The 26,298-nt window shown below is 35.3% G+C and overlaps 2 protein-coding genes and 2 long non-coding RNA genes across 7 annotated transcripts; all 4 read right to left on the bottom strand.

Moving 5' to 3' along the window:
• Window positions 1-3,913: 3,913 nt before the first annotated feature.
• LOC109085272 lies at window positions 3,914-12,172 on the bottom strand. Of its 4 annotated transcripts, none has more exons than XR_006155123.1 (11): window positions 12,094-12,172; window positions 11,962-11,995; window positions 11,321-11,404; window positions 11,149-11,240; window positions 10,185-10,302; window positions 9,834-9,938; window positions 9,515-9,679; window positions 6,355-6,537; window positions 5,938-6,046; window positions 5,540-5,716; window positions 3,914-4,039 (listed from the first exon to the last, which is right to left on the bottom strand). XR_006155123.1 is itself a non-coding variant. In XM_019099894.2 (11 exons), exons 1-10 carry the CDS (start codon window positions 12,145-12,147, stop codon window positions 5,605-5,607), a joined length of 1,056 nt encoding a protein of 351 aa, XP_018955439.2. In that variant the 5' UTR covers window positions 12,148-12,172; the 3' UTR covers window positions 3,936-4,039. The 4 variants fall into 4 exon arrangements, 2 of the variants coding, with proteins under 2 accessions (XP_018955439.2, XP_018955440.2); XM_019099894.2 differs by having other exon boundaries at window positions 3,936-4,039; window positions 5,605-5,716; XM_019099895.2 differs by having other exon boundaries at window positions 3,946-4,039; window positions 5,590-5,716.
• A 106-nt stretch (window positions 12,173-12,278) lies between these two features.
• LOC122137911 lies at window positions 12,279-12,759 on the bottom strand. Its single transcript, XR_006155126.1, has 3 exons — window positions 12,675-12,759; window positions 12,405-12,534; window positions 12,279-12,315 (listed from the first exon to the last, which is right to left on the bottom strand). It is a non-coding gene; the product is annotated as an uncharacterized LOC122137911 (long non-coding RNA).
• Window positions 12,760-12,922: 163 nt separating this feature from the next.
• Window positions 12,923-15,224, bottom strand: LOC122137913. The gene is made up of 3 exons (XR_006155130.1): window positions 15,175-15,224; window positions 14,836-15,068; window positions 12,923-13,026 (listed from the first exon to the last, which is right to left on the bottom strand). It is a non-coding gene; the product is annotated as an uncharacterized LOC122137913 (long non-coding RNA).
• A 1,423-nt stretch (window positions 15,225-16,647) lies between these two features.
• LOC109076307 (zinc finger MYM-type protein 1-like) lies at window positions 16,648-26,071 on the bottom strand. Its single transcript, XM_042726714.1, has 4 exons — window positions 25,964-26,071; window positions 18,715-18,756; window positions 17,829-17,897; window positions 16,648-17,741 (listed from the first exon to the last, which is right to left on the bottom strand). The coding sequence occupies exon 4, from the start codon at window positions 17,692-17,694 to the stop codon at window positions 16,648-16,650; it is 1,047 nt and encodes a 348-aa protein (XP_042582648.1). The 5' UTR covers window positions 17,695-17,741; window positions 17,829-17,897; window positions 18,715-18,756; window positions 25,964-26,071.
• Window positions 26,072-26,298: the final 227 nt, after the last annotated feature.

The following is a 26,298-nucleotide window of genomic DNA, read 5'->3' as shown; positions in this document are numbered from 1 at the left end:
ATAAATCTTTTTGTTATGTCTGTTCAATGATTTTGAGAGTAACTTCTCAGCGCAAATGAATTCACAATATCGGAATATACTGTATATAGACTAATCACCTAGAAATTGCTAAACTAAAGAAAATTTGAATTGAAAAATGAGGGCTTTAGCTTTAATTTCTCCCTCATCAATGAGAATTTCATCTCTTATCATAATCCATAATCAGAAAATGAATCTCAGTGCATCATAGATCAAACCATTTGCCCCCTTCTCCAGTTCATGCTCTTAAGTCTTTGAGTTTTCATAAACCAGCATATTTTTAGTACTTTCACCATGCTCTATCCTCTATCCAAGACTCATGATTTGCTGTTGTTATGAAGTCTGTCTTATCTCTGGCTCAGGGGCTCAGAGGGAAACTCTAGGGTCGACCAGCCGAGGCTTTGATGCTTCCTGAGCCTGCCAACCCTGTATCACATGAAATACGTTCTGAGGAAACTATTTTGCAAATCGCGATTTACGTTACATGCCAACATATAAGCAGTTGCTATTCGTTGGTCCTTAACCTAATATAAGCATGTGCTATTACGTTGGTCCTTAACCTAATATAGCCAATTTATTGCAGTGCTATTACGTTTGTCCCTGAACATAATACATCCAAAGCAGGTTTCTTTTCACACGTAGCAGCTAATGCTGTTCATTTTGTTTTAATTATTTTACTCCCTTTTTTTCTCATCGGGCTACAAAATATTATCTATGCCAGGGGAGTCAAAGGGCGGCACCCAGATAATTTTTATCTGGCCCTTCAATTGGTTTTTTGATGTTTAAACCCCTCGCAATCTGATATCAAAGTCCCCGCAAAGGTTTAGGCGCTTTCAGCGGTGAGTTTAACACCCCAGCGGTGAATTTAACAACACTCAACTGCAGGTAAAACGGCATTTAGAGGTGAGTTTGACCAAAAGCAACCCTCAACTTGCAGGCAAAAACGACATTAAAAGGTAGAGTTTTAACAACGCTCTAAGACCTTGCAAGGAAGCAGTTTTAGCGTTTTTCTTGTCATATGTAGGGACACTCCTTTTAGAAGCTGGATAACGTATCGGAGGTTTTCGATTAAAAACTGTTGAGTCAGGACAATAAGTTTGTGTTTAGAACACTTTTTTTGATTTTTTTTTTTTTTTTTTTTTTTTTTTTTAGGTAAGGTGGCCATTTCGGTATGACGATAAATGATAGAAAAATTATAAAAATATATAGCTTTCGTCTGCACCAAATGTGCAGCTTACGTTATTGAATTCAAGTTTAAGTAGCCTATTAGGCTAACGTTACATTAGCTCACAACTATTATCCATTATAAATGTTATAAATATATTTATTGATTTTATTTTTATTTTAAGTTCTGCTGTGGCTTTGTTGATTTTGTTTTATCATTAAACAAGAATAAAATGGGGAATTTATGATATCATAAGACTATATATATATATATCGAGTATTATATAATCTATAATATATATAATATATTATATATATTATATATACTTATACTACAACGATAATATATATGATACTATAGATATATATATATTATCCACTAATATATACATATATATATACATATATACCATATATACATCATATATACATATATATAGCATATATAACATATATATACAAATTTATTCACATATTATCCATATATATATATTATACATATATACATATATTACATATAATATATAATATATATATAGATATATCTATACATATATATTAATATACATATATATATATATATACATCTATATATACTATACATATATATATATAACATATATACAGATACATACATATACATATACATAATTAGATATATCTCATATATATCTATAATATATATAATATATATATATATATATGTATGTATATGTATATTAGTCTATGTATATTGTATATATATCGATGTATAGGTATAGTTATGCTATATATATATATGATACTATATAGTATATATATATATAATATATATATATATATATATATATATATATATATATATGTATATGGTATATAATATATATCTGTATATATTAGATATATATATATATCTATATGTTATATATATTATGTAGATATGTATAATGGTACTATATATATGTATTGATTATATATATATATATATATATATATAATATATATAGATATATAATATATTCATATAGATATATCTATATATATAATTCCCTATACTATGCATCTATTAACTGTTTGTCAAATTTTGTTATAAGATTGATAATTAATAATATTACAACTTAGTTTTCACATTCAAAATCTACGCCCATTTCTGGCAACACAGCGAATTAAGAGAAATACTGGCTGTGAAATGTTCCACATTCTGTTTTCTTTTTTTTTTTTCCTCTTTTCTTCTTTAGGTCCCTCAATTTGGCAGTCTTCAAAGAAAGCACCACAGACACACACAAAGGCACTTTTAAAAGCCCCACGGGCCCTCTTGTTACTCTGATACCATCAGTCAGTCAGTCTCTCTCTCTCATCTCTCTCTCTATAATATTTTTCAAAACTCCGACAAGAATTGATGTCATGGCAACGCGTAGTGATGTAGTTTGTGGAAACACGTGCAGTTTCCCCTTGACGTACTGTAACAAATAGCATTGAATTTTAGGCTTACTACTTGCATTTTTCATTCAACAGCTTGGATGTAAACCCAAAACTATATTAGACAATATGGGAGAAAAACTGTTAATTATCCCTGTTTTTAAAGTGATAATAAAAGAATATGTTTCATTTTTCATGTTAGATGTGAGATTTTGACATAGCTATTCTTTTAGATCTATTCATGCGACCTATATGCAACCGTTGTGATTACGTTCTGCACTTTAGTATATAATTGCAAATCCAAATATATCATGTATTGGTTAAGCCTAAAAATATGATTAGGCCCTATTATTCATCATGGGACGACATGACTACAGTCAAACCTGTATATTTTCAATGATACAATTTATGTCATTTTTTCATACATTTTTTTGATCAGCTAATATACAGTATTTTAGGACGTGAATTTGCGGAGCACACATGCATCCCTGATCCAACCTTTACTGTCATTGGATCCAACTAACGTGTGTGTCAATGAGTTATTAAGTGTGTGCGCACTTACTCTTCTTTTCGTTTGTTGATTACAATAGTCCAGACAGGCCCTCCGACAAACAGCGCCCCGTGCTGTGTCTGCAACCACTGCGCACTTTTTGTCACTACTAGAATGTTGTGCAGATACAGATTGTCCGAAATAAATACATGACTAAAGTAAACCCATTTAAAAACTGTATTATATTACTCAAAATCTAGACTGCAATTTAAAAAATATAGAGAAACATTATGTAATGTGTATTGACCAATTACATATGAAAAAAAAAACCCAGGTGATTTGATTCTAAAAATAAATTAAAAAGTACACATAATAATGCTTCCAAATCTGACCTTTTGTTAGACATTTAGATTTGACTTAAGTCAAAACATTGTCCAATAGAGCATAATACAGTATACAGGCCTTTGTTCTTTTGATACTTATATTATGACCTCAACACTTATGCACAAAGATATATATTTATTAATGGCTATACAGAGTAAATGTCCAGTATAATGAACCATATTACGCTCATTAAAAAATGGAAAATGAACAAATTAATGATATTCTTTTTTATTTACACTGATTAAAATTACAATGGCAAATTGATTACAGTTGGTTCTAGCTATAGTTTTACCTTAGACAGGGTGATACAAACATGCACTTTATTTAAAATGGGTTCCTTAAGCAAAATAAATATACATTTAAAAAATAGAACATCCAAAAACAAATAACCTATTCTTTAAAATAGTACCTGAGTATCAACGAACACACCAGTAGGCTAAGAAACCCACAGCCCATAAGATAACTCAACTGACTGTACTACACTGTATGACCCTGCTTCTCTGTAATAACCCTGCTTCTCTGGTGCTAACTCCAACATCTCAAAGGCAGGACAAAGGTTCCCAACTGTTCTTCCATTTGGTCCCACTGTTTCAAAAGAGAGTAAGAAATCATATGAGAAAATTCAGCAACTGTTTTTATCTTGTCTTATTCACTATCCTATTTCCTATCCACTGCATATTCAATGTAATTTTCACAGCTGCTATAAACTATTTCAGTGCTGCTAAATCTGTACAGTGCCATTTGTGTATAAAAGCCATAAAATCCAATAGCACTGTGTATACAATTTTGAATTCAGTGCATTCTTACCACAGTAATTTTGTACATATTCATTATTTCTTTAGCATTATATAGATGTATTCTGCTACTTTTGTTTTATTTATTCTACTACAAAGATTTGTATCAACGAGAAAGAAAAACATAACCAAGGATTGCACTATAAAAAGTACAACCTGATTCTGAAAAAGCTTGACAGTATTGAAAATGCAAAAAAAAAAAAAAAAAAAAAAATCCTTTGAAAATTCAGTTCACTCTGTACTATACTGAAAACACATTATTAACAAATTACATGTCTTTGAGTATTTTCATTTATTTTAGAAAATATACACTAATTTTAAATCTGATGACTGCAACACAGTCAAAAATATTTGCGACTGTTTAACCACTGTTTTTATGTAACATCACCTTTTCTTTTAATAACATTTAATAAGCTTTTGGGAAGTAAAGATGCCAGTTGGTTAAGTTTAGCAAGAACACTTTTGCCATTCTATTATACATGTCCTCTGGTGAGTTTTTTTAATCCAAGCAGACTGTGGTTTGTCATTGTCCTGCTGGAAAATGCAAGGACTAGTGTGCTAGCAAAAATTACTGTGAAACCAAAAAAAAAAAAGTATGCATAATGTCAAATGTATAAAATGTACTAAAACACAAATGTTAGTCCGGACTTTTAGGTGTGAAACTGCCCTGAGACGTTTTCACTACTCCAGAGCCCAGCGGGAGTGTGCTTCACTATCTTATGCCAAAGTTTGCAACCAATTATATTTTTACTAATACTGTGAGACCGTAATACCGTGATCTTTTTCTAATGGTTATCATACTGTGAACATCTCAAACCGTTACACCCCTACTTCTTTTTATTTAACCAGGTGAGCTTTTAGAGAGCAACATCAACAAAAGAAATCGACACCTCCAAAATAAAAAAAAAAATGCACAATAACAAAAAAAATACACACAAAAAAACACAAAAAAACACATTAAACACAAATAGCACGGAGATATAAAAAAAAAAAAAAAAAGATATAATAAGATACAGGATGAGAGGGCAACACAGTAAAGGTGAAGGTATATGTACAATTATTGCAGCACAATCAAACCGGAGGTAGAAGAAGTGGGTGAATAAAGTGACAAGGCAACTACCTAAGTAGTAAATTAACACTGGGCGTAATTGTCCAAGTCAAATGTAGTGCAAATGGCATATACAATGAACAGGCAGAAGCTCTAATAGACTCCTTAGGAAATAAAAAAAGTACTGACTGCTGAGTATTGTTAATCACAACTTTTGTCAGCCAGGAGCTAGTAGGAAAGTACCTGAGCATTAGGAGAAAGTTGCAGAGTTTTATGGGTTAGTGATCTAGTACATTATTTATCCTCACTCAGTCTTCATCGGATGAATCAGTGTCATCATGGAGGTAAGGAAATTCCTCACAAACTGCTTCTCCATCTTCCTCATCAATTGAGAGAACACTTGGATCCACCACAATCTGCCTGTGATAAAGTGAACACAGGTTAATTGAAATGATAAATATCTTGCATCCTCACTTTCTCAGTCCTGTTGAGCTCATAAAATGACACCATCCATTTTAGTAACTAAATATTTTACTTTGTAACTTTCAACACAATGCAATACCAAAAGTATGTCTACAAAGAAGATTAAGCTATTTTACAAAGTGTACAGTACAAGACAGGGACCGAACATGAGCACCCACCTATATTTTGACTTCACCTCACTCATTTGATGTTGTAGGTCACTCAATCTTGCCAACATAATGCAGCACAGTCCCTCGTATGCCTCCACAGACATGTTAGTAGGACAGACTTAAAACGTTTTAAGATTGGTTAGGGGCAAATGTATCCTACTGCAGCTTTTTACAGACACATACAATGTCCATATTTCTGTCCTGATGATCTTTGCTAGGTTAATGTATCAGCATTAATAACAGTCATTAGCTCATTCATTGAATATGGCTACATATATCCTACTTAAGTAATTATATGCATATATTGCATGTATATACATGTATTTTTTTTTAGACCAAATGGCATGAAAAAGAAAGACCTGTTAGTGTTTACTCCAGAAACCTGTCAAATTATACAGTATCTCAGAGACAGTAATGAATACTTACTCCCTTCTTTCAAGTCACCTCTGACCAACTTTATATCATCACCTAATGTCTTGGAGACACCAGCCAGGAACTGCCAGTGTTGTTTCATCTCTTTAATGAGAATAGTCTTTTCTTCTTTTAAACGAGACAACAGCATTATCTTGTCAAACACAATCTTCTTTTGTCTCAAGGGCACAGTGGATTCTGTAAAGATAAATACTGGTAATAGCCAAAAAAGACAAAAAAGATTGACCGACAGTAAAAGGCCTTGCAATGTGATATAAAACTACATACCGTATTTTCCGGACTATAAGTCGCACCGGAGTATAAGTCGCACTTATATATTTCAAGGCCCTTTAAATAAACACCTTTTACTGGTCACCAAAGGCATGGTTATAATTTTATGCTTGTCTACTTACAACTTAGATGTTTAAATATGTTCATTGGATATTTACAAAGTAGTTAAAATGAGTGTTTTCCCGAGTGCCAATATAGAATAGACCAGCCAGACGAGTAAAAAAACTGACTAATAGTCCGTAAAATACGGTAATAGTGGTAAACAGATGCACTACAAGTATTTTGTCCCAAGCCATTTAGCATTTTAAATGCTTATGTCACAAAAGTGATGTATCACTCTAAAAAGCATTTGAAGTTATTTTGTGAAGTTGTTTAATTATCTTTAGGTTGCTATGTAATTGTTTGTGGTTGTGTTGAACTAGTTCTGTTACAAACTTTGTCAGCACTTTTGAATTTAAAAAAACTATGATCACTATATTCTCAATAATAAAAAAAAAAGCAAATAAAACGAGTTATTTAAGAAAAACTATTGTCTACCATGCCCCTCACACTAGGAATGATTTACAGAGAGAACTCAAGATTGATGCTTTGGTTCCTTTAGGGCATTTTAAATCCATGCCACATTAGAGCATAAAAACTCTCGCCAAAATTTAACCTATAATTTTTTTTTTTTAAATGTATTCGAGTCAACCGTTTCATTAATAGCATAATTAGATTGTAAAAGCCATGTTTAAGATTTATTGTAGTCTCATTGGGTCTCATTCATGAAACACGAGCAGAACGAATTTGTGTAAATCGTGTGTAAAGAGGTTCTGGCATAAATTTTCGGATTCATTAAAATGTTCGTATTTTCCAAATGTTAGTTGGTACGAAAGAAATCTACACCTGCTCCCAGCCACGCATAAATAGTGCGTTTACATCCGAAACGTTTTGCTCATTAATAAGCTGCATTTTAAATTCACCTTAATCGGGTAAATATGTACACAGCATTTTGAAAAAATATTATATATAGTAATTACATACGTTTTTTCTTTTTACTTTTATTACGAGAGCCAGTAATAGCATCTGCAAACGGAACACAAGTCCGCAAGTCTTTTTTTATATATGTGTGTGTGTGTATGTATGTGTGTGTGTGTGTATGTATATATATATATATATATATATATATATATATATATATATATATATATATATCCAAGCTGTTTATTTATTTTTATTTATTTATTTTATTTTTTATTTTTTTTACAAGTCCGCAAGTCACAAGTGTTGCAGTCAAGCTTCATGTCGAACCATTTTCTTTTCACTTCTGTTCTGGGACTGTTCGATTAACAGATGAAACTCCATTAACTGCATCTGTAATATTCTGCCAAGCATTTTTACCTAAAACATTTAGGTAAAAGCATTATTACCTAAAAAAAAAAAATCCTTTTTTTAGGACCTGATAGGCCTACCACGTACGCTTGAAAATAAAATGTGGCGTTTTGAATGAACTTCTGATAATAAAACATTTCTGCATCTGAGAAATTTCTCTTCTTCATTCGCTTTTGAGAAGACATGTTGAAATCCTTCGTTTCGTGTCATAATTTGATGCCCATATATAGTTGTCAGTCGGTTTTAATGGGCGGGATTTATGGTAATTGAGAGAATGAGGGTGCACGTGCGTCCTATTTACGACTGATTGGAATTCATTAACCCACACACACATTTCACTATCACATCTAACGTTTACGAAGTATTTGTGAATCAGGAGAAGAATTTTCGGTAATGTCTCTTTACGCGCAAATCACTCACATATTTACTCGTATATTTACGAATGTTTCATGAATGAGACCCAACGTTCGGTCAAATGGCCGTTTGAATTGAAGTGATAGGGGCATTGCTATGATGGCATCAAAATCTAATAATCACAAAACACTCTACACATGAACGCAAGCATTGCGAACAAGTATCACCAGGGGCTCTACACATGAACGCAAGCATTGAGAACATTATTTGTGTTCACGGAGTTTACTAAAAAGAAATGTTTTTAACAACTCAACGTAGCTGTTTTTCTTTCCAGCCGCCTCTATGTTGACAGTCCAAAAGTGTCGATCTCCGAATGCAAATGAATAAACACAAAACAACAAACTACAAGGTCAATGTTGTTTTTCACTAACGACAAAACAACAAATTACCCATGCATTTATATCGGAACTAAGCTTTAGGAGCTTTTTCATGTTTACTCTCCTCCCCCCTGTTACTTTGCAATCAGAGATCGATACTTTTTGACTGGCAAAATGGCAGACACCGGAATCACAAACTGCAAAAATAATTTTTACAAAACCTTGCATTTTTGTAAACTTTTTGAACACAAACAATGTTCTCAATGTTCGAGTTCATGTCTAGAGCCCCTGGTGATACTTTGAAAAAAGTTTCATGTTATGTGGAGCCTTTTTAGGGTTTTAGGAATAGCGATTTTTATGCCATCATAGCAATGACGATCACTTCAATTCAAACGGCTATTTGACCGAACAATGAGACTACAATAAATCTTAAACGTGGCTTTTACATCCAAATTATGCTATTAATGAAAAGGTTGACTCGAATACATAAAAAAAAAAACACCATAGGTAAAATTTTGGCGAGAGTTACACTTTAACCATTTTCTGTTGAATGTGCTGTAATTGTTATTCTTAATAATGTTTCTTGTAATTATATTTTACATATTCTGTCCACAAGGCTCAGTTGTAAAAGAGACCAAGGACTCAGTCTGATTCTCTCTTTATAAATAAATGTAACATAAAACTAAACTACATGGAATCTAATTGTGCACTATTGTGGTAAGTGAAGACAAAGACAACTTAAATACTGCGTTGACAATAATATTTCCTGTTCCAATCTCTACCTGTTTCCCAAGGCCATATTGAAAAGTCTTGTGCTAAAAGGGTGTCTGCTGGATCCACAGCCTCTGCATTTGAGACCAGAGCATTGTATGATGTTATGGCCTCTTCTAGTTTGCTCTTCTCTTTAGCAATGGCAGATCGCTTGCGTCGCCTGTCTTTATTGCTGTCTACAAGGAGGTAACACATGAACACAGATTTCAGAAAAATATAATTTTAATAAAGTACACACATTATGACATTTCCATTCAGATTTATAGATTACTTTCACAAGAATGTGTAGGATCCTACAAAATGAATAAAAAAAAAACCTCAATCACAAACCTGTCTCTCTGTACAACTCCATTTTCTTTTGGTGGATTTTAAGGACTAAGCCTTCCATTAGACGCTGCAGCCCCTGTGGATCATGTGAACTGATGGTACTCGGAGCTGTTTGCAAACAAAACGATAAGCGTACAAACATAATATTCAAAAAGTTATAACATTCAAATTTCACAAATGGAAGGGCGTAGGAGCGGGTGGGGAAGGGGGGACATGATCCCTAGTGGCAGTTAATGTGGTCCCACCCAATAAAAACAACGATTGTTGAATAAAATGAGTCCCCCTCAATATCAAACTCATTCCTACACCCTTGCACACGTGACATGATTTCTTTAGATTTAGTAACAAACTTACTTGATGCTGCCCACAACTGAACATCTGTGACCCACTGCTGAAGATCTTCACTTGTTTTGTTCAGGTGGGATTTGGTCATCTCAATCTCCCCTGCCACCTCAGCTGTTCTCTGTAATGTCTGTAACATACATGAAGTTATACTTATAATGCAAACAGTGTTGGGTCAAGTGCTTGAAAAGTTTATTTTAGTTCATTTTCTGAGTTCACAAGTTTTGGGAAGTCCCTAATAAAAGGTCTCATATTGTAACCTTTTTTTAATATTTTTTTTATGTTTTTATGTACTTATGAAGTTATATTTGCAGTTATAAGTATCAAACACCAAGTAAATAGCGTTTTGCAAGCTCTTTTCTCAGTAGCTCTGCTAAAAACAGGTCGATTTTGGTCTGTCTAATTAATGTTCACGAGCCTTTCTTCTGATTTGCCGATTTGAAAGACGCACAAGCAGGCAGCCACAGGGAACAAGCTGTAGTGTGTGTGCAGTGACTGAAGGAGGAGCCTAGGCATTTGTGACATCTCAAAATGCAGGAATTCAAAACGGCTCGTTTTCAGGCACAGCTTCTAAATCTGTTCTAAATATAGGCAGTGTGCGTTTGTCTGACAATCGTCAGTGTAGACACTTAGAAGGTAAATACATAGCACCTAGACCTCCATTATGATAATAAAAGCCAGAAAATGCCGATTTTGACAATATGTGACCTTTAAGACAAAATTATCAGGTATATGGAGTTCATATCTTACCGGTGACCATGATTGATATTTTCTTTACTCTTTGTATTTGTTTTATAGGACACTGTTAAGATATGAACTCCATTTACCCGATTATTTTGTCTAAATTAGGGACTTCCCAAAACTTGTGAACTCAGAAAATGAACTAAAATGAACTTTTCAAGAACTTTACCCAACACTGAATGCAAAGGTTAATCTAAATTAGAATTAATAAACAAAAACATAATACCAAATGTACCTTAACATATCTTTGAGCAAGATAATTGTGAAGATTTAACTTTTTCCTTAGGTTCCATCCACGAACATGGATAGTGATCATATCTGTGCGTGCTGAGAAAAAAAAAATGAACATGTCCATTTTAAATATTGCACATATTTAACAATGACTTTAATTAAATCCAACGACTCACCAGATTTGGTCATATATTTTGTTGTCAATGCAGCACGAGACATAAATGAATTGACTGCTTCCACTTCCTCCCCAACAGTCAAACCTGCATTAGTAGGAAATATAAAAAATGTTAAGGAACAGATCCATCGGGGTACGAGTGGCATAGTGGTCAAAGTTGCTGCCAGGCAGAACAAATGATGTCATGATAGTCAGCAGTTCGAGCCTGACTATAGCTTCTCTGACTTTGCCAGGAACTCCAAAGTCCAGCAGAAACAATGCAACATTTAACATACAAGCGTGAAGTGATAATGACACAACAACAGTACTAAGAGGGGCCCAAAAACATTATATACCATTGTAAATGTTAGCGATTTCCTTTAAAAGTGTAATTTAAATTACGATATGGACATTTAACCTGTCTATGAGAATAATCCAAATGACAGGTTTATCAGTAGACACTCTAAAGCAGGGGTCTCAAACCGGTTCCACAGAGGGCCTAGTGTATGCTTGTTTTTGGTCTTTCCCTTCAATTAGTGACCAATTAAGATCCTAACCAATTAGTGACCTACTCAGTCTGGTACAAGGTAAAAGAGAAAACCTGCATACACTAGGCCCTCAATGGAACAGGTTTGAGACCACTGCTCTGAAGTTAAAACTCACCAGCTCCCTCTTGGTTGCGGCCACCCCACTCCACCTGTTATGCATAATCATTGCAGCATTGTATCAAAATTACTCATATAATAATCATTATGTATTTAGAATTAAAAATAAATATATAATCAATACAATTACCTCACATTTGGTTGAATGACCTTTTGCATGCATAACTGATAAGAATGGTCGCATTTGCAAAAGATACTCTAGATCAGGAAAGGCCTCACACACATCTTTTTAAGTATGGGTAATATTTGCACATTACATCAGTGCAGACAAACTCAATCTTTTGCGTCTTGCCAAGCTCTTTTTGAAGATAAAGAGGGTATGCAAACACTTCTCCACGGTACATCTGTAGTCCTGTTACAAAAGAGTTAGTTCAGAATTCTAGTATAATCAAAGACAAGAAAGTCTTGGTTAGCTTGGGTTCATCAGAGTGCCGAACCTACCATTCAAAATAATGCAGTGTCTACAGACTGAAATCATCACACCCTCTTCATCAAGTTTGGATTAAGACTTCTTGTTAGACTCACTACCAGCTTTAAAGTGTGAGTTTCCACAAATGGGTCGGCCTGGTGACTAAGAGAATATTTTCACAAACAATTATTATTGTTGTTAAATCATCATCATAGATCATCATAGAGGACCTGTAAGTTGTACATGACAAAATTGTCTCTTATGACTGAAGCATTAATTGATTATATTTTTCCATAACTTACAGTTTTGATTTTGTCTCTAATAGTTTGCAAAAACTCTGCAACCTCTTCATTTTTGGCAAAGAAGGTTCCGTCAAAATATGGATTTCATTTATCCTACAAAAATACAAAAAACACTGAATGGACTCTGACAGGTTTAGGTTTTGTCTTTTAAAAGATAAATTACTTTGTTAACTTACCCGTTGCGATTAAACCTGTACATTTTCCTGTTCCCATCAAGGACCATAGACACCATATCCTGATTGCAAGCTGGACTGGAGAAATGGTAATCTCCAAGGAGTGTTTCCATCTCATGTCTACAGTATGTCCATTCCAGAAAACTGCGCTGAAAACAGTCCACTGATATTGTACCAACCTAGTAAACATAAAATAGACTAGTTATGGTGAGAGTTGCTTAAGAAGTAACAGATACATTTTTGCATTGTACTATACAGGTCCTTCTCAAAAAATTAGCATATTGTGAAAAAGTTCATTATTTTCCATAATGTAAGGATAAAAATTAAACTTTCATATATTTTAGATTCATTGCACACCAACTGAAATATTTCAGGTCTTTTATTGTTTTAATACTGATGATTTTGGCATACAGCTCATGAAAACCCAAAATTCCTATCTCAAAAAATTAGCATATTTCATCCGACCAATAAAAGAAAAGTGTTTTTTAATACAAAAAAAGTCAACCTTCAAATAATTATGTTCAGTTATGCACTCAATACTTGGTCGGGAAATCCTTTGCAGAAATGACTGCTTCAATGCGGCGTGGCATGGAGGCAATCAGCCTGTGGCACTGCTGAGGTGTTATGGAGGCCCAGGATGCTTCGATAGCGGCCTTAAGCTCATCCAGAGTGTTGGGTCTTGCGTCTCTCAACTTTTCACAATATCCCACAGATTCTCTATGGGGTTCAGGTCAGGAGAGTTGGCAGGCCAATTGAGCACAGTAATACCAGTAAACCATTTACCAGTGGTTTTGGCACTGTGAGCAGGTGCCAGGTCGTGCTGAAAAACACTAAATCTTCATCTCCATAAAGCTTTTCCGCAGATGGAAGCATGAAGTGCTCCAAAATCTCCTGATAGCTAGCTGCATTGACCCTGCCCTTGATAAAACACAGTGGACCAACACCAGCAGCTGACATGGCACCCCAGACCATCACTTACTGTGGGTACTTGACACTGGACTTCAGGCATTTTTGGCATTTCCTTCTCCCCAGTCTTCCTCCAGACTCTGGCACCTTGATTTCCGAATGACATGCAAAATTTGCTTTCATCCGGAAAAAGTACTTTGGGACACTGAGCAACAGTCCAGTGCTGCTTCTCTGTAGCCCAGGTCAGGCGCTTCTGCCGCTGTTTCTGGTTCAAAAGCACGCGCCTGTGCACGGTGGCTCTGGATGTTTCTACTCCAGACTCAGTCCACTGCTTCCGCAGGTCCCCCAAGGTCTGGAATCGGTCCTTCTCCACAATCTTCCTCAGGGTCCGGTCACCTCTTCTCGTTGTGCAGCGTTTTTTGCCACACTTTTTCCTTCCCACAGACTTCCCACTGAGGTGCCTTGATACAGCACTCTAGGAACAGCCTATTCGTTCAGAAATTTCTTTCTGTGTCTTACCCTCTCGCTTGAGGGTGTCAATGATGGCCTTCTGGACAGCAGTCAGGTCGGGTCCAGTCTTACCCATGATTGCGGTTTTTGAGTAATGAACCAGGCTGGAGTTTTTAAAAGCCTTAGGAATCTTTTGCAGATGTTTAGAGTTAATTAGTTTGATTCAGATGATTAGGTTAATAGCTCGTTTAGAGAACCTTTTCATGATATGCTAATTTTTTGAGATAGGAATTTTGGGTTTTCATGAGCTGTATGCCAAAATCTCAGTATTAAAACAATAAAAGACCTGAAATATTTCAGTTGGTGTGCAATGAATCTAAAATATATGAAAGTTTAATTTTTATCATTACATTATGGAAAATAATGAACTTTTTCACAATATGCTAATTTTTTGAGAAGGACCTGTACAGTACAAACTGACTTCTCCAAATCATGATTCCACAACATTTCCTTTCCTTGTACATCTAGCCACAACTTTCTTATTTATAAAACAAACCTTTATGTCAATGGCTATAACCCCCCCTCACCCATTTATCCTCTACATTATTACATTTTGTTTAAATCTGACTTACTCTGCCAGAACGCATTGAGCGGCTTTGCAGCATTCTCACAAAGGCCTGTCTGGATAGGCCAGGTGCCGTGACTTTAAAGTCTTCAAAGGTACTGAACAGGTCGACAGTGTAAACTGTTTGAAACTCAATGGTTCCAGGCCAGTACCCATTTAATATAAGGTCTTTGACCTCAGGTGTCCACGATTTTAGGCAAGACTTACAGGTTACCAAAGGAAGGGAGAGATCATAGCGACCTGTTGGGTCAAACAGATATATTCATCACAACCATACATTCAACTATACAAAGCCTTTGTACTTGCTTTACACATTTTATGTTGTAAGTTAAACAAAGGTAAGCACCATTAATATTTATGAAGATAATGGCACGACCAGCATTCACCGAAACATCCAGTGGCGATTCTAGACTTTTTTAACAGGGGTGGCCTTAGTGGAGCACTGATTAATTCAAGGGTGGCATCATAAAATCATGCATTGAACACCATACTCATAAATTGAAGGACAAAGGCCGTACTCTTACATCAAATTTCTTTTTATTTGAATAAAATCAAATATAAATAAACAAACATCTCAAACATAAAAATACACCTTCAAGACTTTTTTGTTTTTCACAATAACAACTCAAACATAATATCTTTGGCCATCTATTTCTATAGCTGTTAACATCCAAAATCCAAGTTCTCAGCTAAATACTATTTATTCATGGAACAATGAATTACTATTTGTTTGCCCATCTATATATTGGTGTTAAAACAACTGAATGCGCCGATTTTTGTGTGAGCTGGCGAAAACTTTGATAAAGTCATCCATATTTAAAGCTTTTGCTCTCCTGGATTCAATACTTAACACACCTAAGTGGCTAAGCCTACCATCAACCATGGTGGTCCGCAAGTGTGTCTTTATTAGCTTCAGGGCTGAGAAGCTCCGTTCACAGCCTGCAGTACTCACTGGGATAGCTGTGGCAACCTTGCAAAGCCTAAAGAGGTCAGGGAACACCTCTTTATAGGGTTCCAAAAATACAGTGAAGTCTATAACACTTCCCAATTGTACTGCCCCACTGTCCATCTTTCTCTTTACAACCCTTCTGGCCTGATGCAGCTCATGGGTCAAGTGTTCTTGATCACTGCCATACAAATCACCTAATTGTAAGACTTGACCCTTGTCTAGGAATGTACAGCTTTGAGGGTTCAGTGCCTGTATCCCATTCATGAGTACACAGTTTGACTTTGAAAACCTTCTGTCCATCTCACTCATGATGCAATCTAGGATTGGGTACAGTAACCTTTGCCTGAATGAGTTTTTGTCCTCATCACCCCTGCGTAGGCCTATAGTACAAGTTATATGAGACCCACCCAGTTTTGAGCTCACTCTCTGTTCTCTCTTTTTTGTGACATTTTCAACTGCTACATTACACAGCTTGGCTGTATCAGATATTTCTTGCCACAAATCATGTGCAAATGTCTCGTTCCTGTACTCCTGAAATGTAGCATGAAGTGATTCAATCAAATCAACTGCTATGGCTAAGTCAAGTGAGGGGGCCTGTAGCAGGTCAGAGAGTCGCTTTGTGGTTCCAAGGAGTTTTTGGAAAGTTGTCAATAAGGCTATGAATGTAAGGTCAATCTGTGCTAATAAACCTCGAGCATCAACAGATCTGTCCCCATTGTCCTCTGAACTGATCTGCTCAAGAACATGCAGGACGGCTGGCAATCTATCCAATAAGTTCCTGCAAGCCACCGCTCTACACGCCCATCGTGTATCACTCAGTTTTTGCAACTCTCTGCATTGGCCACCATACATATCTTTTTGAACCTCCATCTATTTTTGATGTACATAGGACCCGGTCATATACACATAGAGTATTTGGAGGAGGGTGAAGAAACAATCTACCTCTGCCACTGACTTCACTGTGTCCACTAAGACTAGATTCAGGCAGTGGGCATTACAGTGGACATAAAATGCCTGTTTAGCCTCTGCCTGAATTCTGGCTGCCACACCCGAGTGTTTCCCACTCATCACAGCTGCTCCATCATAGCCTTGCCCAATCAGGTTCTCTTTGTAATTGAGCCCATATTTTTCAAGGCATTGTATGATTTTATCACTAAGTCCCTTAGCATCCAAATCCTGAGCATGCTGAAAGTCAAGGAAACTTTCATGTATAGCCCCACTGTAGTAATACCTCACTACCAACGACAGCTGCTCCTTTTTCTGGAGGTCTTTGCTTTCATTTGCAATTACTGAGAAAACCTCACTCTCCTTCACCTCCTTTACAATGTCATCCCTCACCATGTTTGCAAGACACTCCAGAATTTCATTCTGTATGGCTCCAGATGTGTACTTTGCATTCCCCTTTTCCCTCATTTTCTCACTTATAAGGGCATCATGATTAGCAATCACAGTTAGAGTTTCTATGAAATTCCCCCTATTGTCAGAGTCCTCTGACTCCCGGTGGCCCCTCTGAGCCTGCTTCTGAGTTGCTGTTAACAACAGAACCTCTGCAATTGTTTTTATGTATCTCCTGTTCTCCTCAACTTTTCTTTTGTACTCTTGATCAATTAAATCCATTAACCCAGAATCAGACAGCATACGATTCTTATTTTCTCGCCAAGCAAACATTGCATTAACGTGACTGTCAGACCGGTCATGCAGTGTAAGGCCTCCATCTTTATACAGCGCTTTCTTCCAATGTGAAAAACCTGCCTGGGACGTAAATACTGATTCTGACGCTGAAGGGAGTGAGAAATGTCTACATGCATAACAGTAAGCTGAATCTTTGCTAACAGAGTACTCTAACCAAGAATACTTGCTGTACCACTGCGGGTTGAATGCCCTTCTTTTCTGACCTTGTGTGGTCTTGGGAAACATCCTCAGCACAGGTTGAGTTGGATCTGCTGCCCTTGATTGGGAGATGTCTGGAAAGAACAAAAGTAATTCAGCAAATCATACAAACATGTGTTTTCTATATATATTTTAACCAGGATAAAACATACAGTACACACCATGAGGTCCAGGGGTTGGGTTTGTAGCTGCACGTGGACAACCAGTGAGACAAGATGATGATGATGGACCTAAATTTAAATGTAAAATACATTTTGTTGTATTAACTAAAACAAGTGCAATTCAATCAGATATAGCTGAGATGTCATACCCTTATAAGGATCTGAAGTGTCTCCAGCACCCTTGTCTGAATCTGAAATAGCATTTAGAATGATTTCACATGATTTCACTTAGATGCCTAAACATTTTTATTTTGTGTAGGCTAAATAAAAATGCTGTTAATATTTTTTTTTCCAAATACATAGCCTATTAAATCATACCATAAAATTTAATTCTAGATTTTACATACCCAGGTCATCAGGTGAAGCTGCTAGCTCAGTCGCTTCACCCTGCCTGTCATCATCCTGATCTGACTCGCTAACATTATCTGAACCACTGCTGGTACTACTAACATCAGCTGCTCTGATCAGTTCACTGTCTTCATCAGGTTTGCTTTTCTTGCTAACGAAGAACTGTTGGATATTCTGGTTCCTTTTCATACTGCAATGAAGTCAGATTTCCTTCAGAACAGTCCAACCAACCCCTAGGCTACATAAACACCAATTAAATACTTTTTTTCCCATTTACATTATTAGTAATTATTACTTACATTATTATTAGAAATTGAAATGAAACAAACATGAAATGACACAATGCACAACAAAGAACGTAATATTTACAATTAATTACACAAAATTAAAGCTTAATCAAAGGCCACATCTGACCTGTGAGCTAAACTATTACTATTTATAAAGTTTAAACGATATAGACTACTCTTTCATGTCATTACTTTTTGTTGTATTAACTAAAACAAGTGCAATTCAATCAGATATAGCTGAGATGTCATACCCTTATAAGGATCTGAAGTGTCTCCAGCACCCTTGTCTGAATCTGAAATAGCATTTAGAATGATTTCACATGATTTCACTTAGATGCCTAAACATTTTTATTGGTGATGTGCAAGTCGAATTCAGTGCCTGTCACTTTAAGGCCCTGACGGCCGTGAGGTTTGCTTGATTCTCACGGTTTAAGCTAAATTGTTGTTTTGCATTGTGCATAAGGATATGTGGATGAAATGAATTATGTTTTCCATGTCATTTGTTAAAATAAATGATCTAAAGCCTAACAAACCCTGCGTGGAATTTATCTGGGAATATAGCCTAATCCTAACTTACTGAAGGTAGGGGCGAGCTATGGCGTGTTTAATTTGGTTAAAATATAATGTAGGCTACGTTTTTTTGCACAAAATTGCGTCTGCTAATCTGCTAATGATAAATCTTTAAATGCTTTTTACAAAAGTAGCCTACAGTTAACAGTTAATGACCTAGCAAATGTCGACTGAGTAGGCAGAATAGGCATGTAACTTACAGTAGATAAATTAGCCTACATGACGTGATTCAACAGACGTAATACTGGGCTGTGTGTGCGATTAGATATCAAGGCAGATGTGATAGGTAAATAGATATCTTTGCGTGCTAGCACAAGTAGTAGTGCTGTAAACTCACATGCTAAAAAACAATAAGCCATGTATCGTTGGTTAGCTTATATGGAGTGGTGGCAGTAGTAGTCTTTTCCTGTGAACAAAGATGCTTTGTCAGGTAGTTGGTCATGCATTCCTTGTGGTATCGGAAGTCCTCAGCAATCATATCAGTACACCTGTTTCCATCAGGACCACGAATCTTGTGTAGTATCTCTTCAAAATGAGGGATCTATTCCCCCTGGTCGTGCGTGTTCTTCCACAAATGAAGCACTTTTCCTTGTGTTTGATGGGCTGTGGCATTGACATCCGTGTTTTTTTATTAGGCCTGCTGTTGTCTGGCTCAGGATTAAGTTCTGCTTCAAATGAAGTGCCTTCTGGCTTTTCAACTTTTTTCCTCTTCTGGTCAACAGTTTTACAATTTGTGTACTTCGCACGACATTGTGTGTGCCACAAAGGATTCCTCCCCAGAAAGTCACATTGAGCTTTCAGCTGATTGTCAAGTCTGTATGAGACATCATCCTTTCTGTTGGTTACAGCATATAGGAGGTAAGGGTAGGCGTGATTTGTAAGTTTCTGAAGAGGACCAGCGTCACTGTCTGTTTTCTGACATATTATGCAAGCAGTATAGTTGGTACTGGGCATCTTTCTCTCCAGCTGCTTGGTTGAGAACTCAGGCTCCATCCTTTATTCTTCTCCAATTCACATCACTCCTCTCCTGTTATCTCCTCATCACTCCTCTCCCCTCTCCTCCTCTCCTTTCTCCTCCACGCTTCTCTTCTCTTGTTTAATCCTCTCCTTTTCACTCTTCTCCCATCTCCACTCCTATTCTCTCCTATTTAATCCACTCCTCTCCACTCTTCTCTCTTGTTCAATCCACTCCTGTACTCTTCACTCTCTATTCTCCTCTCCAATCCACTCCGCCTCTCTCCACTCTTCTCTCCTCTCCTATCCTCTCCACTCTTCTCCTCTTCTACTCCTCTCCACTATTCTCCTCTTCCCTCTTCTTCTCTCCGATTCAATCAACTCCTCTCCATACCTCTCCACTCCACTCTTCTTTCCTGGTCAATTCACTCCTCTTTTTTCCTCCACTATTCTTCCCTCTTGTTCAGTCCACCCCTGTCCTCTTCACTCTTTTCTCCTCATTCCTATCTTCTCTTCTGTTCAATCCTCCACTCTCCTCTCCACTCCACTCCTCTTTACTGTCCTTTCCAATCCTCTGCTGCCTTCTCTTCTCGCTAACTTTTCCTCCACAGCAAACCCAATAAGATCAGAACCAAATCTGCAAATGGGAAATATTGTGCATTCAGGTGAAAGAAATCTAGATGTTTGACACTACAAGTTAACTAGCTTTTGACAAATCACTCACTCTATATACTGTACAGTACTATATACAAAAAAACTATGCATAATATATAGTGTGGTTTACATCTTACAGAACATTTGTATTGTTCAGTATTAACAATGTTTAGTGCAGCCTTTAGTTATCCTTAATGGCCTACTTTCTGTCTGACATGAAAAACACTTTAAGGACCACACCAGCTTTGCTATAAGTGTATTTCTAATGATTCCTCACTCCAAACGTATCCCTAAAGCAGCATTTATTCTCATATCTATTTCTTTACCTAGCAAGTCCAGTTGAAATTTTTGCAATTTCTCAACTTCCGGTCGAAGCAAAATGGACATATAGGACACATACCTCTCGTAAAGCATAAGATTCTGAGCCAGTGTTCATTTTGACAGCAAATTTTGATTTAGTTTTAGTCATATTTTAGTCACCTGAATTGTTTTAGTTTTAGTCTAGTTTTAGTCGATGAAATACAATAAGATTTTAGTCGACTAAATGTAAAATCGAATGGGTTTGGTTAAATTGTAATTTGAACATGGGTATCACTTTATAATAATGTTCAGTTGTAAGTCATTAATAAGTGGTTAGTTAATGATGAACTAATCATTTACAAAACATATATAGATGATTAGCAAGTGACATGCTAATATTTTATATATGTTTTGTAAATGCCGTTACAAGTCATTTACAAGTGATTAGTAAATAATGAACTAATCATTTATGAAACATGACTATGTGTTCATAAATGATTAATAAGTGATATGTAAATTATTTATTAATGTTTTGTAGATTCAGTTATAAGTAATTTACGAGTAATAAGATAATGATTAACTAATCGTTCACAAAAAATTACTATACGTATCATAAATGTTCAATAAATTGTTACTTTTTTGAATGTTTTTGTAGATTCAGTTATAAATTATTTACAAGTGATTAGATAATGATAAACTAATAATTTACAAAAACATGACTATCCGTTTATAAATGATTATTAAGTTATAAGCCCGCAACAATTTACAAATCTGTCATAAGTTATCTTTAAAAAAAATAGCGTATTATAAAAGGATCAAACAGATCCTTAGTAAATGGTTATGAAGTTACTAGTTAATATATTATTAATCACTGAAATGTCAATGTACCATTATCTCAATAAACAATTGTTAATCATGAAACAAATGATGATCAAAACATTAGTAAACGATAAGTATATAATATTTTGATGCATCGTTAAGGTTGTAAGTTGGTTGGTTAAAACCCACGAAAATGCAATTATGCTAAAGCTAATTTTTTTTAAGAATAATAAATTATTAGTTGTCAAATGAATAAACATTTTAAAATGACTTAAAGTCAGGGGATTGCAATGCGTTTAAGTCCTTTCACTCATCAATGCAGACTTATGTTCTGTGTGGGATCTAGTGATGTGAACTGGTTTTACCTTCCACTGAAGCTCACATCACGTGCACAATGGTTATAGACTCCATGTGTTTCAGAGAAGACAGCTGTCTATACCCTCACCAGTCAGTACTTAGTACTCACTACAAAGTGTTCAACACCTGTTATAGATGATGTGTAAACGCATGAATAAATCATTTACAACCCTTTCTGCATCCCCTATTCTAAAGTGTAAACTATTCATCACTTGTAAATGTGTTACATATCATTTGTAGATCTTTCTTACCTGTTACACATTATTTGTATATGTACACAAGTCATTTATAACACTTTCTGCATCCCCTAATCTAAAGTGTAAACTATTCATCACTTCTAAATGTGTTACATATCATTTGTAGACCTTTCTTATCTAAAGTGTAAACTATTCATCACTTGTAAATATGTTACATATCATTTGTAGACCTTTCTTACCTGTTACAAATTATTTGTATATGTATACAAGTCATTTATAACACTTTCTGCATCCCCTAATCTAAAGTGTAAACTGTCCATCACTTGTAAATGTGTTACATATCATTTGCAGATCTTTATAAATTATGTACAAACTGCAGTTTGTAAATTTACCATGTATTTGCCATATGCAAAGGTTGTGGTATGTCTTTTAGTTACAGGATATACAAATCTATACAAATCCCTTATATGATATTTAAATTATAAATATTTTTTATGCAAATATATTTGACTATTATATAGATATATTTGAGCCCCTAACACATCCCTTATACACGACGTTTTAGCCACTTCACAAAAATAAAAAAGCAATATAGATATATTGACAGTGACTATTATCTTAGTTAATATACTATTGTATAAGCTCCCTACTCCACCCTATAATCTTAAACATAACCATTTTGACAATATACAAAGTGTAACAGGCAGATAAATGTACGTTAGTCACAATAAATTTATGTAAAACATTACAAAAAGCAGTATAAAGAACAGATAAAACGACGCGTGTGTTACATTACCAGTGATCTGAGAGCAAAACAATTTTGTATGAGTTACAGAATGAAATTAAAGTGTTTAATCGCTACAAACATTCTCCTGATCTGCATTTCCAGATTTCAAAGTGTCGCGCCGCATCTCACTCAACACAATTTGGCATGTCGCAAACAATATATGGTGGTCGCAAATCACAAGTGACAGCCAATAAGGAGCGAGGTTTGACGTCAATGCCGCAAACCAGTGTCGTTGTGTAAAAGCGCCAATTTTGAAAGTTTTAACGGATGAGACGGCAGCTATGTACTGTTATTAATGTATAATGATTATATTATGGAAAACAAATCTTTTTCTCACACGGTGGTATCGTACGACTTCTGAAGACTTGGAATAAAATGCACAAAATAATGGACTACGTTTATGGTGCGGTTTCATGTTATGGTGAGCAGCTGTCCCAAGGGAAACAAAATAAAAAATAAACAATTAAGTGCTGATTAAATGGTGACAGAGTGTTCATTTATTTATTTAAAAAAAAATTAAGTTCAAGCTTGGGTAAAGTGATGGAATGAGATGGATCATGTAACAGGAAGATCTGCAAGCGATATGTAAACCATTTACAAGTGATGAATGGTTTACACTTTAGATTAGGGGATGCAGAAAGGGTTATAAATGACTTGTGTACACATACAGATCATTTGTAACAGTTAAAAAAGATCTACGAATGAAGTGTAACACATTTACAAATGATGAATAGTGTACACTTTAGATTAGGGGATGCAGAAAGCTTTGTAAATTATTTATTCATGCGTTTATACATCATCTATAACAGGTGTTGAACACTTTGTAGTGTGTACTAAGTACTGACTGGTGAGGGTATAGACAGCTGTCTTCTCTGACACACATGGAGTCTGTGCACCTGATGTGAGCTTCAGTGGAAGGGGTACACTTCATCACTAGATCCACACACTCCACACAGAACACAAGTCTGTGCCGATGAGTGAAGGGATTTAACACAAGCCACTGGAATCATCTGACTAAGGCATTTATAAATGTTTATCAACTTCAAAACAAATGAATTACTCCTCTTAAAAATAGTGCTTTAACATACCTGCATGTTTGTACTTTTGAACACGGACCAGCTAACAAATTTGCCAATAAATCATATACTGATCATTTACTAATGGTTTATTCATCATTTGTTCATGATTAACAATTGTTTATTGAGATAATTACACAAAACAATTTTGACATAAATACTTCAATGATTTATAAGTGATAAATAATGTATCAACTAATAACTTATAAACCATCTACTAATGAGCCGTTTGATTTATTTAATGATTTGAACTTTTTTTAAGATAAACTTACAACACATTTGTAAATTGTTAGCATACCACTCATTAATCATTTATGAACACATAGTCATGTTTTGTAAAATGATTTGTTCATCATTAACCAATAACTTATAAGTGACTTATAACTAAATTAATAAAACATTACTAAAATGTTAACTTATTACTTATTAATCATTTATGAATGTATAGTCATGTTTTGTAAATGATTAGCTCATCATTAACTAATAATTTATAAATGACTTATAACAGAACGTTATTATAAAGTGTTACCTGAACATGCAGTACAGACACAGATTTAACTGCAGTGACATCAAAAATTTTCACAGACGAAAACCAGACGATAACTAAATAAAAACCAGCTTTAAATGACGACAACTATGAGGAAAATTTGACACTTTCGTCAATGTCAACGACAAAAAAAATGTTGTTGAAGAAAATAATGACAAATTATAGTGTCAACGAAATTAACACTGTTCTGAGCATTTTTTTTAAAAAAAAAAGTAAGTCTCTACCCCATTCCTGTGAGGAGTTATGGCCGTTTAAAGGAACCACAGAAATTAGCTAAAACTGCTAAAGCTAGCTAAGTAAACTAGTAGAGAATGAATGCTGCTGCTACAGGGATACATTTGGGATGAGGAAATCATCAGAAATATACTTGTTTGAAAACTGGCGTGGTCCTTTCAGTTAATTATCATTACAATTATCCATATTACCATTCTTTTCCCAAAACACTGGGGCAGACCTACCGGTATTCACTAAAGTCACTGTCACTTACCGCAGACAATGAGCAGCTTCGAAGTAAGTTGGTAACCGTTGGTTACCGTTGGTTGGTTGTTCCAAACAAACTCATTCAAATTACTAAGATCATGTGTGTGTGCGTAAGTGTGCCATGATGTTAAATATCCAGCATGTCTTTCGGAATTTTTAGAGTAGCATTCAATTCTATTGAGGTTCTGAGCCTGCTGATCAACTTTTAGTGATATCATCACAGATCCATTGATTTTGGTTGGATTTTTATGATTTTTTCTGTGGAATGAGTATACTGTTTGGTGAAAAGAATGACATATTGACTGATGTCATAACTTGGGGGAATAGTTGATTGCCAATGAAGATGAAAATATTGGAAAAAAGTGAGAAAACGCCTAATTTTTTTTCATGAAATTGATGCAAAATCATGTAGAAATGTGTTTTAAGAGTTATTTTTTCAGTGTATGTTGTCAGGACATGTGTTCTGTGTATCTGGAATACATTTATTGACAGCCTACCAAACCCACTGAGGATTTGAGGAAAAAAATCATTTTTCACATTTTTCTGATAAAAAATAAAGGGTGCATACACTAAAATGGCCACAATTTTTTTTCGCGATATTTCCGGCAGAGCAGACCCTCCAATTATTGGTTCTTAGGGTCAAAGTTAACAGAAAAAACACAAATAAAAAGTATGGCAGACCATGTCAGGTTCAACCCATTTTATTGAGCTTTTGAGACTTTGGCTCCCCGACTATTATATCAAACACTTGCTACTTACATTTCTGAGTTCTGGTGTCTGACTGTCCAAGCTCCCGCGCTGATTTAAAGGCAGCAAAGTGCGTCAACAAAGGTTCCGCCTTTGACCAAGTTAATGGCCAATCGTAGAGTAGGATTTTGGGGTGGCACCTGGGGTGGCCAATCGAATCTCAGGGGTGGCGTGGGCCACCCCTCTGGCTCCGCCCCTGATTTTATGTGATATCAATACCTTAAAAATAAATGATTTGTGGTCAGAAAAAAACTTGATCTGATGTTTCAACATTAATAGATAGACCAAAATACAAAACCAAATCTAAAATATGACCATGAACATGAGTTGGTTTATGCAGATGCTGT

The sequence above is a fragment of the Cyprinus carpio genome, chromosome B7 (genome assembly GCF_018340385.1).
Source record: "Cyprinus carpio isolate SPL01 chromosome B7, ASM1834038v1, whole genome shotgun sequence".
Classification (NCBI taxonomy): Eukaryota; Metazoa; Chordata; class Actinopteri; order Cypriniformes; family Cyprinidae; genus Cyprinus; species Cyprinus carpio.
This window is presented reverse-complemented; position numbering and strand designations above follow the sequence as displayed.